A 15,323-nucleotide genomic window follows, 5' to 3' on the forward strand; every position below is an offset into this window, starting at 1 on the left:
AAAACCCCACAAAGAGACTCATAAATACAGAGAATGACCTGATGGTTGCCAGAGGAAAAGGGTGTGGGGTAATAGATGTAATAGGGGATTAAAAGGTACCAACTTCTTCTTTACAAAATAAATGCAAAGTACAGCATAGGGAATATAGTCAATAATACCGTACTGATTTTGTATAGGGACAGAAAGTAACTATACTTACTGTCATGAGTGCTGAATAATGTACAGAGTGTCAAATTACTATGTGGCACACTTGAAACTAATATAACATTGTGTGGCAACTATACTAAAATAAAATTTTAAAAGAATTTACGGGAATTGACAAGGAGTACTGAGCTGGAATGAAACCAAAGCTATGCCTTGGATCCAGGGGGGTCTCTAGCTCTCAACCTCATGTGCCTTCTCTATATTATCTTCTATAGAAGGACACAACAAAGTCATCCTAAAGGATAAAGTTTCCTGTTCAGAAAAAATATTCATGAAGTTAGTACATAGAAACATATGAAGCCATTAAAATGATAAAGGAGATTAGTGCAAGGACCAATTTGAATACAAGGAAACTTTTTCATTCCTTGGCATGAAGGCAAATACTGCACCATTATCCAAAGCTGAATCAAGGGTTTAATATGTTAACACATCAGCCTGATCTGAAGTAAAAAGGGAAGAGCTACAATTAGACATATTGGTATAAGTAAATCAATGTTTTATTTCACATATTGCTATTTTTAAAGCCATTTTTCAAATTCTAGACCTAAATTTAAAAAGTATTTGAAAATAGGTAAACTCGGTGAATCACCCAATTGCTAGCTTAATACTCCTTGCATGCAAGTGCCTGACCCAAATAGTTTGGTCAATTAATACCGAACCGTCATGCCTTCAAAATAAACACAATAAGAAACATCATGAGCAATGTTTGCCAAATAGTAACGGTTTATTTATGCTTTGCAAACCTATTAAAATTAAGAATTTTCTAGAAATCTTTCTTCTACACACCATGGCACACAAAGCCTACTTTGTGTCATCCTGTTAATGGTAGTTAGAAGAGCTAGAACTTACTCCGATTTGGAAGTCACACAGCGTAGACTTTTAGTATAACTCATACAAGATATTTGCCCTAAATGGACTAAATTCAAGGTGTTGCTGCTATCATTCCTCGACACAAGACACTGTCTTTGTCTTGGCCATAACGCTATGACTTCTGTTCAGCAGTTTTATCTCCTTGGTGTATATATACTTCTTTGAAGAGAGAAGAAGGATATGTCTTACTTAAATTGACTAAATGAATGAATAGAGGGGCACAGAGATCTACTTAACTTGCTCTGAAGATGCCTGCTATACAGACTGATACCATGAGTTTTCATGGAAGAAACAGAAATCATGGATTAATTTGAGATATATACACCAAAACAGAAATAGAGTGTAATTTTTCCTGAAGTTGAACACTGTAAGCCAGCGATGATAGGAGCAACCTATGCCTGCTGTAAATGTTACTAATTGTCACAAGTCATAGACCAAAACTAGCCTCAAATACCATAACCAACTTTCAAATTGGTATCTTGGCCCTCACTCTACTGACACCTAATTTTAAATCTGCAAGTCAATTTTTTATGTCTTTACAACAAAATTCTTATCTAAATTCATGTTTCCTCAGATTCTAACTAGTAATGTTTTTCCTATCAGTGACTATTCACTGAGATATCTGGATTATTTTTCCTAGGGACACTTCTAATTATTTTCTGAGTGTTGGCTATTATTTTCGGATCCTACTTACATAATAGAAATCATCCATTTTCCTTACCGTTCTTGCTAACACAGAGATCTCTGCCAAAGGAAGTAAGAAAGTGCAAAAAACAGTCAGCTCCTTTTTATCTCTGTGCCGAACTGGCAGAGACTAGGATTTGATGGTCAGAAATGTTTATGAGCTTCTGAAATGTCCAGATTGAAGGTATTCTGATACTGAGAATAAAATTCAAAGAAATAAATCTTTACTCTTCTCCCTATTACACTGTTAATTTTAACCTCCAAGATGATTTTTACTTGGGCCAAATTTAAAAGAAGAAGAAGGAGGAGAAGGAAGAGGAAGAGGAGGGGAACGGTAAGGAGAACAAGAAGAAGAAGAAGGAAGAAGTAGAAGAGGTATCAGGTTGAAGTAAAGATAGCTATGATGGGCTCAAAGAGGTGGACTAAAATAAGGCTATGAGCTCACAGTATTCAGTTTCAGGAGATCAGGAATTCTCTTGATGTCATGTCTATGCCAGTGAGGTAAACAGTACACCATGAGGAACATTCCACAGTTTGAAAGAGATATAGGGCATGTTATATATTAATCTCTGAAGTCCCTCTGGAGTTCCATTTTTTGATACTAAAATGTAGCACTTTGCAGAAGACTAAAAGAGAAGTCTAAAATCAATATATTTAATTGTTATTGACCAGAAGAGATTCCACATTTTGAGAAAAGTATAAAACTAGTATATGGAGGGATGGACAGACGGACAGACAGAAAGGGAAGAGAAAAAATCTTAATGTATTAATCTCACATTGCATATTTGTGAAACCCTTCCAGGAGAAGGCATTACCTGAAATGATACCACAGTAATGACTGTGAGGAGCTGACTTCTCTGTGACTTTTTCCTCCACGGACCTTTTCTGCCTATATACACGGTGTGGGTGACCCGTTATGGCCATTGTATCATTGAGTGGTTCAATAAATATGAAGTCCTCATTGAGCTGTATAAATCCCATCTGGAAATATATAAAATAAAAAGATACATAAGAAATACTATTTGGATAAATTACTTTCTAGGCTCTCCTATTCACACACACTCTATTTTCTTTCACATATATGCATACATTCTAGTGAAGCTTTTTTCAACAACGCCACTAAAGGGTAACTGTCTTCCCATTTTATTACTTCATCTTTACATACTTTATTGCACTAGCATAAACTTCATTTAGTTACACTTAGCCTGTGTGGGTGGGAGGCTAGATGCCAGCAATAGATGCACAGTAAAAATTCTGGAATGGTTAAAGTCTCACTTTGGGAGACCCATGGGGTCACTTACATGTAGGCATGTATAGAAGACCAATACAGTTTTTAATTGCATGCACCACATAGTCCAACTTCTCAATGATCATTATTTAATAAAGTAATTCATGCAACATGTCAAACCAAAGGCAGGTGACATTGCATTGAAATTATATATAAAATACTCCTGAAACAATGTACTAAACATTTTTAAAACCTTTGCTCAGTAAGGTACAGAAAAAAAATGAATCATCATTTACACAAGCATGTTTCAAGTCATATAATGCCATGTTTTTAAACTCAGCCAATTGTAGACATTGAGCTAAAAACTGTAAAATACAGTTATTATCAATAAAAAGAACTTATAACAAGTAGGTATCCTTTTATTATATTGAGGCTAAGCCTTGTCATTTCTTTCCTTCCTTTTTTAAAACATAAATTTATATTATAACTAGGAAAATATTCCACAGAGACAAATGACTTGACCTTTTTGATTTTTATTATTTTATTCTGCAGTGATGTATATATTACATGTATAAAATATATATAATACATATACTTGACGATTCTGTTAACCCTTTAGCCAATATTTTTGAAGAAATAATCCCTTAGAACCTGCATTTTTCATACCCAGTCTACTATCAAAGTTCTTCATTCTGTTTTGAATTACATAAAAACTATGTATAGTTCACTTTAATTTGATCCACATACAACTAGAATAGTAATAATATACTTACTTCTTCAGATACAGTAATTCTTCTATACAGAATGTTAAGAAAAATTTAATCTATGCTAAAAAGAGGTGTGTTTTCCTTAAAAGTACGGAAGAGACTTTTTCTTTTGTTTTAATCATTAAAGTGCATTCTATCTTCTCTCCAGAAAAACTAGATGATTGCCAATATGCCATCTCATTTTATTCTATATTGAATTGATGTTATAAAATATCTTAAGAATAAATCTAAAAATACTCATCACTTTTTTAATTGAATTTTTATAACACTAATAACATTCTCAAGTACTAGAATAACAGTTCCATCACCTCTGTCTGTTGTCTCCTTCTCTGTTTCTCCCTCTCCTTGTCTTCCATAGACACACACACACACACACACACACACACTGGGGGTGGGGATAATGGAGAAAAGATTTACTGTGACAATTCTTGCAAAACATATCAGGTATGTATTATATACTTGGGCCATTTTGGGGGTGATTTTTAATATGAATTCCAATGAATTGTTTTCCACACATGTGGTCATTGTCTCCGATGTAAAATTAGAATGAATTTTGAAGTAATTACAAGAAAGGCAAAAAAATCTTCCCTTGATAGAAAAAAGGACAGTAAATATTTAAAACTTGAAGTAATAATCATTAAGATGTAGTACATCTACACAGGGATTGAGAGTGGATGGTATCACAGTATGTATCACTGATGCATGCTATGAAAATACAAAAATATGTTACTGTTATGTCATGTATCAGTATGCTTCTCAGGTTCAGTCAGTATTGAAGGTCACTAATACAACTGACAGTGTGGCTGATGGTGAAAATAATAAGTATTATGATGCTCAAACAAACATGCTCAGTTTCCTTAAATCACAAATTTATAACCTGATACATTCTTTCAAAAGTTTATAAGTATAGTTGGATTTAGAACAATAAACCAAGGGGCACCTGGGTGGCTCAGTTGTTAAGCATCTGCCTTCAGCTCAGGTCATGATCCCAGGGTCCTGGGATTGAGCCCCATATCAGGGTCCCTGCTCCATGGGAAGCCTGTTCTCTCTGTCCTTCTCCCCCAGCTTATGTTCCCTCTCTTGCTGTGTCTCTCTTTGTCATATACATAAATAAATAATCTAAAAAAAAAAAAAAACAAATAAAATAGAATTGCATACCAACATACAAAATTTAATGACTCCAAAAACAGATTGTGGACTGATGATTATTTGGATTCATAACCTACTACTAAGCAACTTTGAGAAAGATACAGTGACTTAATCTACACAACTGTAGGACTGTGCAGAACACTGACTTTTGACAAGCACATGTAATGCTCTTATTATAGGATGTGATACTGGGTAACCACTCAATAAATGCTCATCATGATTTTTATTTTGTTAATCAGAATAACCACAAGAAATCAAAGCACTCAAACATTTGAGTATGAAGTGTTGACCTCAGAATCCAAAGAATCAAAATTGATCCACCTTTGTATTCCCATAGGACCATACTAAATATTTTCTGAAATAATTTTTTTTTTAAGTTCAGATTTGGAAACCACTTCCTAGTAATTATTTGTTGTGTTAGAACTTTATCTGCAGACATTTTTAAAAACAAGAAGCCATTTTTGAAAAGGAAAAAAAAATGTTGGAATAATTATAAATGGTGACTCACTCATTCAATACATATTTACTGTCTGACTGCAGTGTGCCTGACTCAGCTCACTGTGGGGCAAAGTTATCACTAAGTGTTTAGCGTTCTTTTTTCAGGGAAGGGTTTTCCATCTGAAATCAGAATACTATCCTAAAGAAAGAGAAGTCTCTAGCTTAGGTCAGTATCTTTCAAGATAATTCCATATATTAAAGCAGAACTACAGAAAGACTTGAGGTCTTCAGTGTCACCATGAAAGCCTCACGTTTCCCATTAACCTCTGTGCACAAGGGTCCCTGCACACAACGGTCAATAATCCGGCAGCATTCACGTTAGTGCAAACACTGTCCTTTAAGTTTCAGAAGGAAAGAAAAGAAAATGTGAATGAATATCATACAGCACACCATCTAAAATAAATGCAAGACTTGGGGCACCTGGGTGGCTCAGTGGATTAAGCCGCTGCCTTCGGCTCAGGTCATGATCTCAGGGTCCTGGGATCGAGCCCCGCATCGGGATCTCTGCTCCGCAGGGAGCCTGCTTCCTCCTCTCTCTCTGCCTGCCTCTCTGCCTACTTGTGATATCTCTCTCTGTCAAATAAATAAATAAAATCTTTAAAAATAAATAAATAAATAAATAAATAAATAAATAAATGCAAGACTTATAAGCACTTTTCTCCCAGATTGCTCTTATTTAGATTTTTCAAAATGATTTTAAATCTTTTGAGACATTTCACACAAAATTTGGAAATGAAATTAAGTTTAACAGGTATTTCCTACCTTATTTCTGTTATCATGTGCATATTCTCATATGGTGGCATCTGTTCTTTTGCCATTGAATGTTATTCTTTGACTTCACAATTTAGCAAGAATTTCAGGATTTTGCAAATATACCCTCAATAACACTAATATGTTACCACTCATTTCTTTTTTTAATTTTTTTTTACTAGTTCTGATATTTTATTTCTCTATTTAGATGCCTCTGTGCTTTATTAAGACAACCAAGAAAATGATCTTCATGTAGGTGCACTGTCACTAAATTCTAAGCACAGAAAATTTGATTTGGTCAATGTGCCAAATACACTGTTGGCGAAGTGCTCCAATTAACCAATATAAATATTTCATGTTTTCAAATTCAAGTTAATTATGGTCTTTTAAATAGATCCTAAAACTCTAATGTAAATATAACTTAAAAATGACTTATGGGCATCTGGGTGGCTCAGTCAGCTACGCACTGGACTCTCAGTCTTGGCTCAGGTCATGATCTCAGGGTGGTGAGATCAAGCCCTGAGACTTCCAGCTCCACTCTCAAGGAAGTCTGTTTGAGATTCTCTCTCTCTCTCTCCCTCTTTCTCCGTCCTTCCCACACTCTCTTTCTCTCTCATAAATAAATAAATAAATTTTTTATAAGTGGCTTAAAAATTGGAAAACAACATGGCACTCTCCAGTCTTGTTCCTTGTTCCCCCTCTTCGCTGACAGGGCACTTCTCTTCCACCACTTCACTGCCCATTCCCTCACAGAACTGAAACACTACCATAGTTACCTCAGATTTTCTCTTCATTCTTCCCTGATTCTTTCTGGAAAACTATTTTCCAGAACCTTGGTTTTCTGGGTCAGCTTTCAATGGGTTGGCTGAAGATATTTATCTGAGGCTCAAACTGCATATTGTCAGTCTTTGGTAATGTCCTATTTTAAAAATACACGGCATATCATAAGAACTCCACAGCAGAAGTGCTACCTGAGGAATGTGTTAGATCATTACAATTTCAGGATATCAGAAGTGTCTTAAGGGATAGCAGAATCTGGATACGATGAGGGCAAGGCTGGACCCATGAGAGGAGATGTTATGAGCAAAGGCAAAGAGGACGTGGAGTCTAGCTAAGAGTTAAGAAGATGCCTGCTTTGAGTAGAGAGATGGGAAAATGTAGCATAAAAGCAAGATGAACCCACATAATTGAACATCCAATGATGAAATTCTTGATAGGAAAGTCAATGTCCTGAGGTTCTGAGGATGATTACTCTCTTGTCTGACCACAGGTATATCAGAGAATTAGTGAGGCTCTAAAGGAAGCCCAAATGTTTTGTTTCTACACAGCAATTACAGAAGTTGTGAAAAGATCTGGCATCTTGAGATGCTTATGAAAATATTGTGGACACATGGCTAATGCTTTACATGAACTGAGAAATGTATATTTGGCTTTGAGTATTTTTTTGTACATTAATGTGACAGTATACATCTCATTAAGTAAATAAAGTATATAAAGCATTATATAGTTCAGAGTGTAACCATAATATAGGGCCTGATGTAAATCATAACACTGTAGGTTTGTTTGACGCTTTACTCAAAAGACATTATTTTCAATAATACTATAAATAGCAATGGTTTTTCATGCATTTGTGTATTCAATACATACAAGCAAGTCTATGAAAATACACTTCTGACACCCTATCTATCCTACTGTCTTACAATGCTAAACTCTTCCTGACTTGACCCTTTTGATGTTTCCCCTTTACGCCCACAGGGGGAAATTCTAAATCCTTTGTGAAGATATATAAAGTGTAAGATCATGATAAACTCTTGCCTACCTCTTCAGTTTTATTTTTACTACTTAAACTTTATATATAACCACAACAAACACATTTTTAAAGCTTTTGTTTATTTATTTGACAGAGAGACAGAGAGCTCAGAAGCAGGGAGAGCAGCAGGCAGAGAGAGAAGCAGGCTCCCCACTGAACCTGATGTGGGGATCCCGATGTGGGGCTCAATCCCAGGACCCTGAGATCATGACCTGAGCTGAAGGCAGAAGCTTAACTGACTGAGCCACCCAGTGCCCCCAACAAACACATTTTTTTTAAAGATTTTATTTATTTATTTGACAGACAAAGATCACAAGTGGGCAGAGAAGCAGGCAGAGAGAGAGGGGGGAAGCAGGCTCCCCGCCAAGCAGAGAGCCCGATGTGGGGCTCGATCCCAGGACCCTGAGACCATGACCTGAGCTGAAGGCAGAGGCCCTAACCACTGAGCCACCCAGGCGTCCCCCCAACAAACACATTTTAATTGTGTGAACAAATTTCATATTTTAACATATTTCAGAATAACTTTTAGTTATATGATCACATCTTGGTACAGTGCACATGCTGGTTTCTCTTTCCAGAAAGTCATTCTTGATTATTTCTTCAAAAAGAAGCCAACCTGGCCCTCTCTCCAAGGTAACCAGTGCCTCCCTGATCCACTTCTACACTGTACCTTTCCCGTTATTACACTAATCAGTCCACTATAGTTATGGTTGTTGGGTGTCCCTGATCAGACCATGAGCTATTTGGGGAAAGGCTTTGGGCACAGAGCTCAGCTTTATGCCTTCAACACATAAGGCCTAGTATACAGCAGGTGCTCAAGGAATGTAGCTTTTACCTTAACATACTCTTCCTTTTTGAGATTAAAAAGAAAACATATCCATTCAATGCTTGAGACCATCTATTCCATCTACTCCACCTGTAAACTCCATCTGAGGGGAAATTACTATTCAATTTCTCCCCTCCGGCTTTCCCAGCATTGCCTTCCTTGTGAGCCCAAGTTCTATCTTTAGGAAAAGCTTTCATGAGACCACACTGTTAACATTATTCTGTTTTTTTTTTCTTTGCCAAAGAGCTTCAGAATGTATCCTGGAACTATGAGGGTAGAAGCAAACCTAGAAATCACTGGGCCATCACCAGAGTTTAAAATCAAGAAAACCGAGACTTGGAAATGTGGCATAACTTGCCTAGAATCACAGAGAGAGTTCATCAGAGTATCAGGGCTGGAATCTAATACTCCCAGTTTCCAAATTTGTTTTTGGTTTTAACACATCACTCTAAATCTGCGTGCTACCTGCATTTTCCTTTCCCCCACTGAACTCTGGAAATTGTTCTAAGGCCGCCCACCATTTCCTGTCCTTTGTTCTCCTCCCTGAGGCATTTGGCCCTTGACCACTTTTCTTCTCCAGGAATATTACATTGCTCTTGCTCTCTTCTCTAGCAACTGTTTCTGTTTCCTTACACTGGTCACGTTCCTCACTCCAAAGCAGGTCTTTGGTCAGCAACTGCTGTCTGCAGTAATCCCTCCCAAAGGTTTTATAACACCCTCTATGGAGCCAATACCCAAATCCCCAACCCCCCTCTCAGCCCACTACTTCCATTGAAGATCCATGCTCCTCCCTGTTCACTTCTCATCCCATCACTTGAGATGTGTGATCCTTCTCCCTCCCTAGTGCCTCTCTCTGAATGTGTATCTCTGTTCATGCCTCAAACTAACCTCTAGTTTCCTAGGCTAAAGAAAATATAGTCTTTTTCTCTTTACTTCTTCTAAAATATTTATAAGAAAGCAATAATGTAAGAAAATAATATGCCTGAGTGCCAGACACTGTGTATATATGTTTTCACATCATCAGCCAGCAAGCTTGTGCCATGTAGGCTAACTTCACTAGTTTCATAGTTGAAAAAAGTGAGTTTCAAAAAGATTTACTGTGTCCTAAGGTCACAAATCAGTTTGTGGCGAAGACAGGATTCAAACCAAAGAGTGCCTTTGTGAGGCCATCTGAGGAAGTCTAGGCCATATCACTGTTATTCCAAATAACTCTCATCATTAAAAAATTTTGCACTGAGGATTTGAGGTCAGGCACGACACCTCACAAATGGTAGATGTCCAAAATTTGATATCAACAGCAAGGCCAGGTCCCATCCCTCACAAAGCAGAAGACAAAAATACTGTGTTAGTCTCTGAACTTTATCCTGAGCTGGCTGTTTCATATGATGAGACACATTAGCTGCCGAAGGCAAAATGGGCTGAGAGGGCTGAGGGTTTCACCCCCAGACCTCCCTCAGTGCTATGAACCCAGTCACTCGCCCAAGACCGATTTGGGAGAACATTTCAAGTACTGAGTTTTTCTTTCCTTCTTCCTTTGTTTTACAATTCTCTTTTCTATTTTCTTCCTTAAAATGTCTCCAGATCATAAAATCAGAACATTTAAATAGCAGGACACTTAAAAGATATAATTTTAAAAAAAAGCAAATCATGATCCCAAATCCCATATCACATAGGATGATTACACAGGTACGTGTATATTTCTTCCTAGTCTACTAACATACACAAAGACACACAAGTAGATATGTGGGTATGTACCTGTGTGTGTGCATGTGTGTCTCTACACATGCACACATTTTTTTTTTTAAGATTTTATTTATTTGACAGAGAGAGAGAGATCACAAGTAGGCAGAGAGAGGGGGGAATCGGTCTCCCTGCTGAGCAGAGATCCCGATGTGGGGCTCGATCCCAGGACCCTGAGATCATGACCTGAGCCGAAGGTAGAGGCTTTAACCCACTGAGCCACCCGGGCGCCCCCAAATGCACACATTTGTTCAAGTTTTATATTTTACTTTACTTTTCCATTTAAGAATAGCTTCAATGCTACTTTGTTTCTTAATGGTATTAAATAATCTTTATAAGCCTGGTTTTAATTGCTGAATAACAGTGTACCCTCTAAACATATCATAATTCATTAGCTATTCTTTCATTTGACCATCTGTTCAATAAATGAGGATTGACTTTGTACAGCCAGAGGTCGGGGACAGCAGTGATGGTCCAGGCTGGCAAGACCTATCACCAATTTACCCACACTCCAGGAAGGGATACAATTTGCTATTTATTTGACTGAGTCAAAGCTACACATACAATTGCTCTATCACTGTTAATAAGCTTTACCTTGATGGTTTATACACTCATTTATGTCTGTGTTCTATTTCTCACACACACACACACACACACACACACACACACACACACACACACACAGAGTTTCAAATATAGCCTGAAAGTATCCCCTCATATACCTAAGGGACAAGGCAGGCACTGAAAGTGACCAACTAGAGAAGATAAACCAGACCTCTTCAAAAGACAACTGTGAGACCCCAAGAGACTGAGGGGCATCTCTGAAGAGGACAGTCTCCCAAGAACTCGTAAGTGTGGCCCTTGAGAGATACAGAGTCACCATTTTAAGCACCTATCAAACATAATGCTCAACACCACTATCCCATCACACAATTACCATGCAATGACTCTGTCACCAAGCCATGACATCACTAGTCAACCAAACATATTCCTCCTTCCTGCCTCCCTTACAGCTTCTGCTCTCGAGGAGCCAGAGGAAGCTCAGGGCACTGAGCAGGAGAAATGAAAGCCCTGGGTGGGGAAACAGCAAGGACTCTGACTCCCTTCCCCCTTCTTCACTGCAAGTGAGTAGCTATAAGCAAGCCTGAATGTGGAAGGCATGTGGCAGAGAGACTAACTCTATGGAAATTTGGAGGGTTTGATGATTAGAGGATAAATATTTTAACTACCAGAGACATTTTGTGGCTAAATTTACCACGTGACTTCTCACAACCTAAGTGTGAACAACACCAGAAAGAAGCCCAGGGAGAATAAATCCCCAGTTTCATGATGGCATCCTTTGGTTCCTATTTACTCAGTGAAAAGTTCTATGTGTACAATATGAATTCAGGTGCCAAGTATTTCAAAGATTAGAGTGATGAGGGGAAGGTCTTTTGGGTGAAGTGACATCTGAGCAGAGATCTGAGAGTTGGCCAGGGCAAGTAGGAGGGAAAACATTCTAGGCAGAAGGAGAAACAAAGACCCTGAGAGGGGACCAACTTAGCATGTGTAAGGAAAAGCAAGGTTGGAATTATCTGATACATATTCAAAAATAAACCCTGATGAAATCCTCCTGTGGTTTTTAGACTATTTATCTTTTCCTGGACACTGGCTAGAGATTTTACCAGGGATGCTTCATGATGACCTTCGGTGCTATGTTCTTTCAACAGTCTTATTTTATCTCCATAATAGTTACTCAGGAATACATGTCACTCTTACCAACGAAAAAAATATGCTTTCTCTCCCATTTTTTTGAAAACCATTGGCCTCCTCTAACTTTTCACCAGCATTTGACACAGAGATGCATTTTAAAACAATTTCAAAATGTTCCTTTTTAAACTCCATTACAGATAAGCAAGATCACAAGTATAATTATAAAGAGAAGCTGTAACTATGTTGAAGATGTGAAAAGTGACAAGTGCATGTAAAGTAGAAGATAAGTTCTCCATCCTAACATTTAGTATCCAAAATTACTGACTTTTTGTTATTAGGATGGTTGTCTCATTTCTCATTTTATAGTCTATTTTTTGCTCAAATCAAGAAAAGGCATTGATTTGATTTTCATATGCTCTCTAACATCCATTTACTTTACTGTAATCTCTCATTGCTTAGAATGATTTTTAATTTAATCCTTCAGGATTTTTTAGAAAACATTGATTTATTTATTTTATAGAGAATGCATGGTGGGGAGGGGCAGAGGGAGAGACAGAATTCCAAGCAGACTCCTCACTGAGCGTGGAATCGGACATGGGGCTCGATCTCATGACCCTGATATATAACCTGAGCCAAAATCAAAAGTTGGATGCCCACATGACTGAGCCACCCAAGTGCCCCATCCCTCAGGATTTTTATGGAGTCTTTAAATGTACAAAAACGTGAGTTGAGAAATAGGCAGAAAATTCAGTTTTAAATCTACTTCTATGTTTATCGACCAGTCTAGCCAAAAGTTATTGTGTCCTACTGTATCTTCCTGACGGTTACATGTTACAAATGTACTTATTGAAAACCTGCTACATGACAGCATGCAGGCACTAATGCTTCAAAAATGTAAAGAGATTTTAATTCCTATCTTCACAGTCCTTATATATTAGGGAGAAAGACAGAAAAATCAGGTATCCAGGTAAATCTATTTAAGGAATTAGAAATTGTGAAAAGTATCATTGAAGAAACAAACAAAGATCTGAGAGAAATAGAATGGAGACTGAGATGGGGTGGCCCACTAAGACCAGTCCAAGGAGTGAGCGTCAGAGGCAAGATCCGAAGAAGGAGCTACCCATATCAAAAAGACTACAGGCAAGAGAAGATTGGTATATTTGGCAGAGGATGCTGTACATCAAGACTATGGCCCTAGAGTAGAGGATAGGAGAAACTCAACAGAGTTGAGTTAGGAGGAACTCAACAGATTGACTTTCTGTTTACAAAAATATATACCTTTTAATTATTATTTATTACAACATAAGTCTGTGTCCTATATATAGTTATGCCACAGTAAAGTTTATTTTAAAAATGTAAACCAAAGGATAAATAATGTAATAGCATTCCTTCGCAAGACAGAGGCAAGGGAAGTATTAAAAGAAATGCACTTGCTCCCAGAAGGCAGAAATCAAGCACAAAAAGGAGAGAGCAGGATAGTTTATTTTTTCCACCCCAATTTTATAAGTATTAACTTTACAAACAGTGTATAAATATGACTTAGATTATACTATAGTTTAAAACAGAGGTTGAAATGGAGGGATAGGACTTGTTGGGAGAAGGCACTGCTGTAATTAAAGCAATTAACAACGGCGGCACTGGTGTAAAGTCTATCAGTGAGGAAGACCTATCGATGAGCGAGGACAGCATGAAAGGATCGACACAGAGACTGAGGCAGTGGCAGGAGTCACAGACAAATAAGAGAAGTAGCAAAAACAGAAGAGAAGCATTGGCAGGCCACGATTCATGGAGAGCTCTGAAGATCACGAGAAGACTTTGAGATTTTATTGGAAATGTAACCGGAAGCAACCAATAATGGCATAATCCAGAAGAAATTTCGAAGAAAGTAACTCTTGTTCTGTTTTTGGAAAACAGATTACAGAGTGACGAGAAGAGAATCAGGGAGACCAGTCTGAAGGGAGCTATAATGATGAAAGAGCAAGCCTATGGTGACTAAGAAGACCAAAGGGGGAACGCACAGTGGCTGAGCTAAGAATGTGAAGAAAAGGAAACACATTTGAGATTGATTTTAGATACTCGTACAGAGGGTGACCACTCCAATTTGTTAATGGTTTAGATGCTGAGACATGGAGTGACAGTAGCGCAGAGAATTCAGGATGACTTCAGGGTTTCTAGCTTAAGTACACCAGCAGGGGAGACAACGTCTGCGACTGAGATGTAAATCAAAGGACCCTATTAGGTTTGATGTATCTGTGAAATATCCAAGTGGAGAAATCAAGTGGACAGTTGGAATACGGAACTTAGTGCAGTTTTGAGTGGAGACATATGTCTGGGAGCCGTCAACAAAAAGATAATCTTTCAATCCACAGGGAAGACTGATGTTATCCAGAAAGGGAGTGTAGAGAAAGAGCAAAAGAGAGGCTACAACCAAACCCAGAGGACCCTAACATCGAGAAACAGAGAAGGAATCAGCAAAGGAAGGGCCAGTGAGGTTAACGGAAAAGTAGGATCTAGTCTATTTTTTAAAACAAGAATTAACTCTTTTGAGAAGTAGCTTAAAAAAAAAACAAAAGGCAGGAATAAGCTCTCATTCAGTTCACTCCAACCAGTTCACTCCAACCCACACTGCTTGGGTTAAAAATTCACTAGTCCTAGACAAGATGATCAAATACATGGGCTCATGCTTCTGTTAAATTCAACAGCAAAAACCAAGCAGAAGAACCCTCTGCTGCCTACATTGACCAGGGTTCTCCAAAGTCCTAACAAAACGTGACTTTTGTTTTGTGGCAAGTCCGAGAATTTCACGTGTTCTGCTTTTTTGAGTCACAAGGAGAATTTCAGTTTCTTAACTAACACTGCTTGCCCGATGTGCTTTTTTAACAGTTGGCTTCCAGCTCACTGCTCGCCCCAGCACTTCATGAGCGGGTGGGTGCCTGTTCTGTTGCACACCTCGTCCTTAAAGGGTTAGTCACTCGGTGACTCTGCAGAGCCACTCACCATGGTGATGAGCCCCTACAGCACTTATCTCATGCAATTCCAGCCCAGTTATGTGCTTCCAGTGGAACTGAATGAGACCACTGAGGAAGCTGCACAGCTGCAATATGG

At 38.0% G+C, this 15,323-nt stretch overlaps 1 protein-coding gene across 1 annotated transcript in view; it reads right to left on the reverse strand.

Moving 5' to 3' along the window:
• ADAMTS19 (ADAM metallopeptidase with thrombospondin type 1 motif 19) overlaps positions 1 to 15,323 on the reverse strand; it is a 261,766-nt gene that overhangs the window by 213,034 nt on the left and 33,409 nt on the right. The window contains exon 3 of the mRNA XM_045998860.1: positions 2,574 to 2,739. Within this exon, the coding sequence (XP_045854816.1) occupies positions 2,574 to 2,739 (166 nt within the window). The remainder of the gene's footprint in view (positions 1 to 2,573; positions 2,740 to 15,323) is intronic.

Source organism: Meles meles, chromosome 3 (assembly GCF_922984935.1).
Source record: "Meles meles chromosome 3, mMelMel3.1 paternal haplotype, whole genome shotgun sequence".
NCBI lineage: Eukaryota > Metazoa > Chordata > Mammalia > Carnivora > Mustelidae > Meles > Meles meles.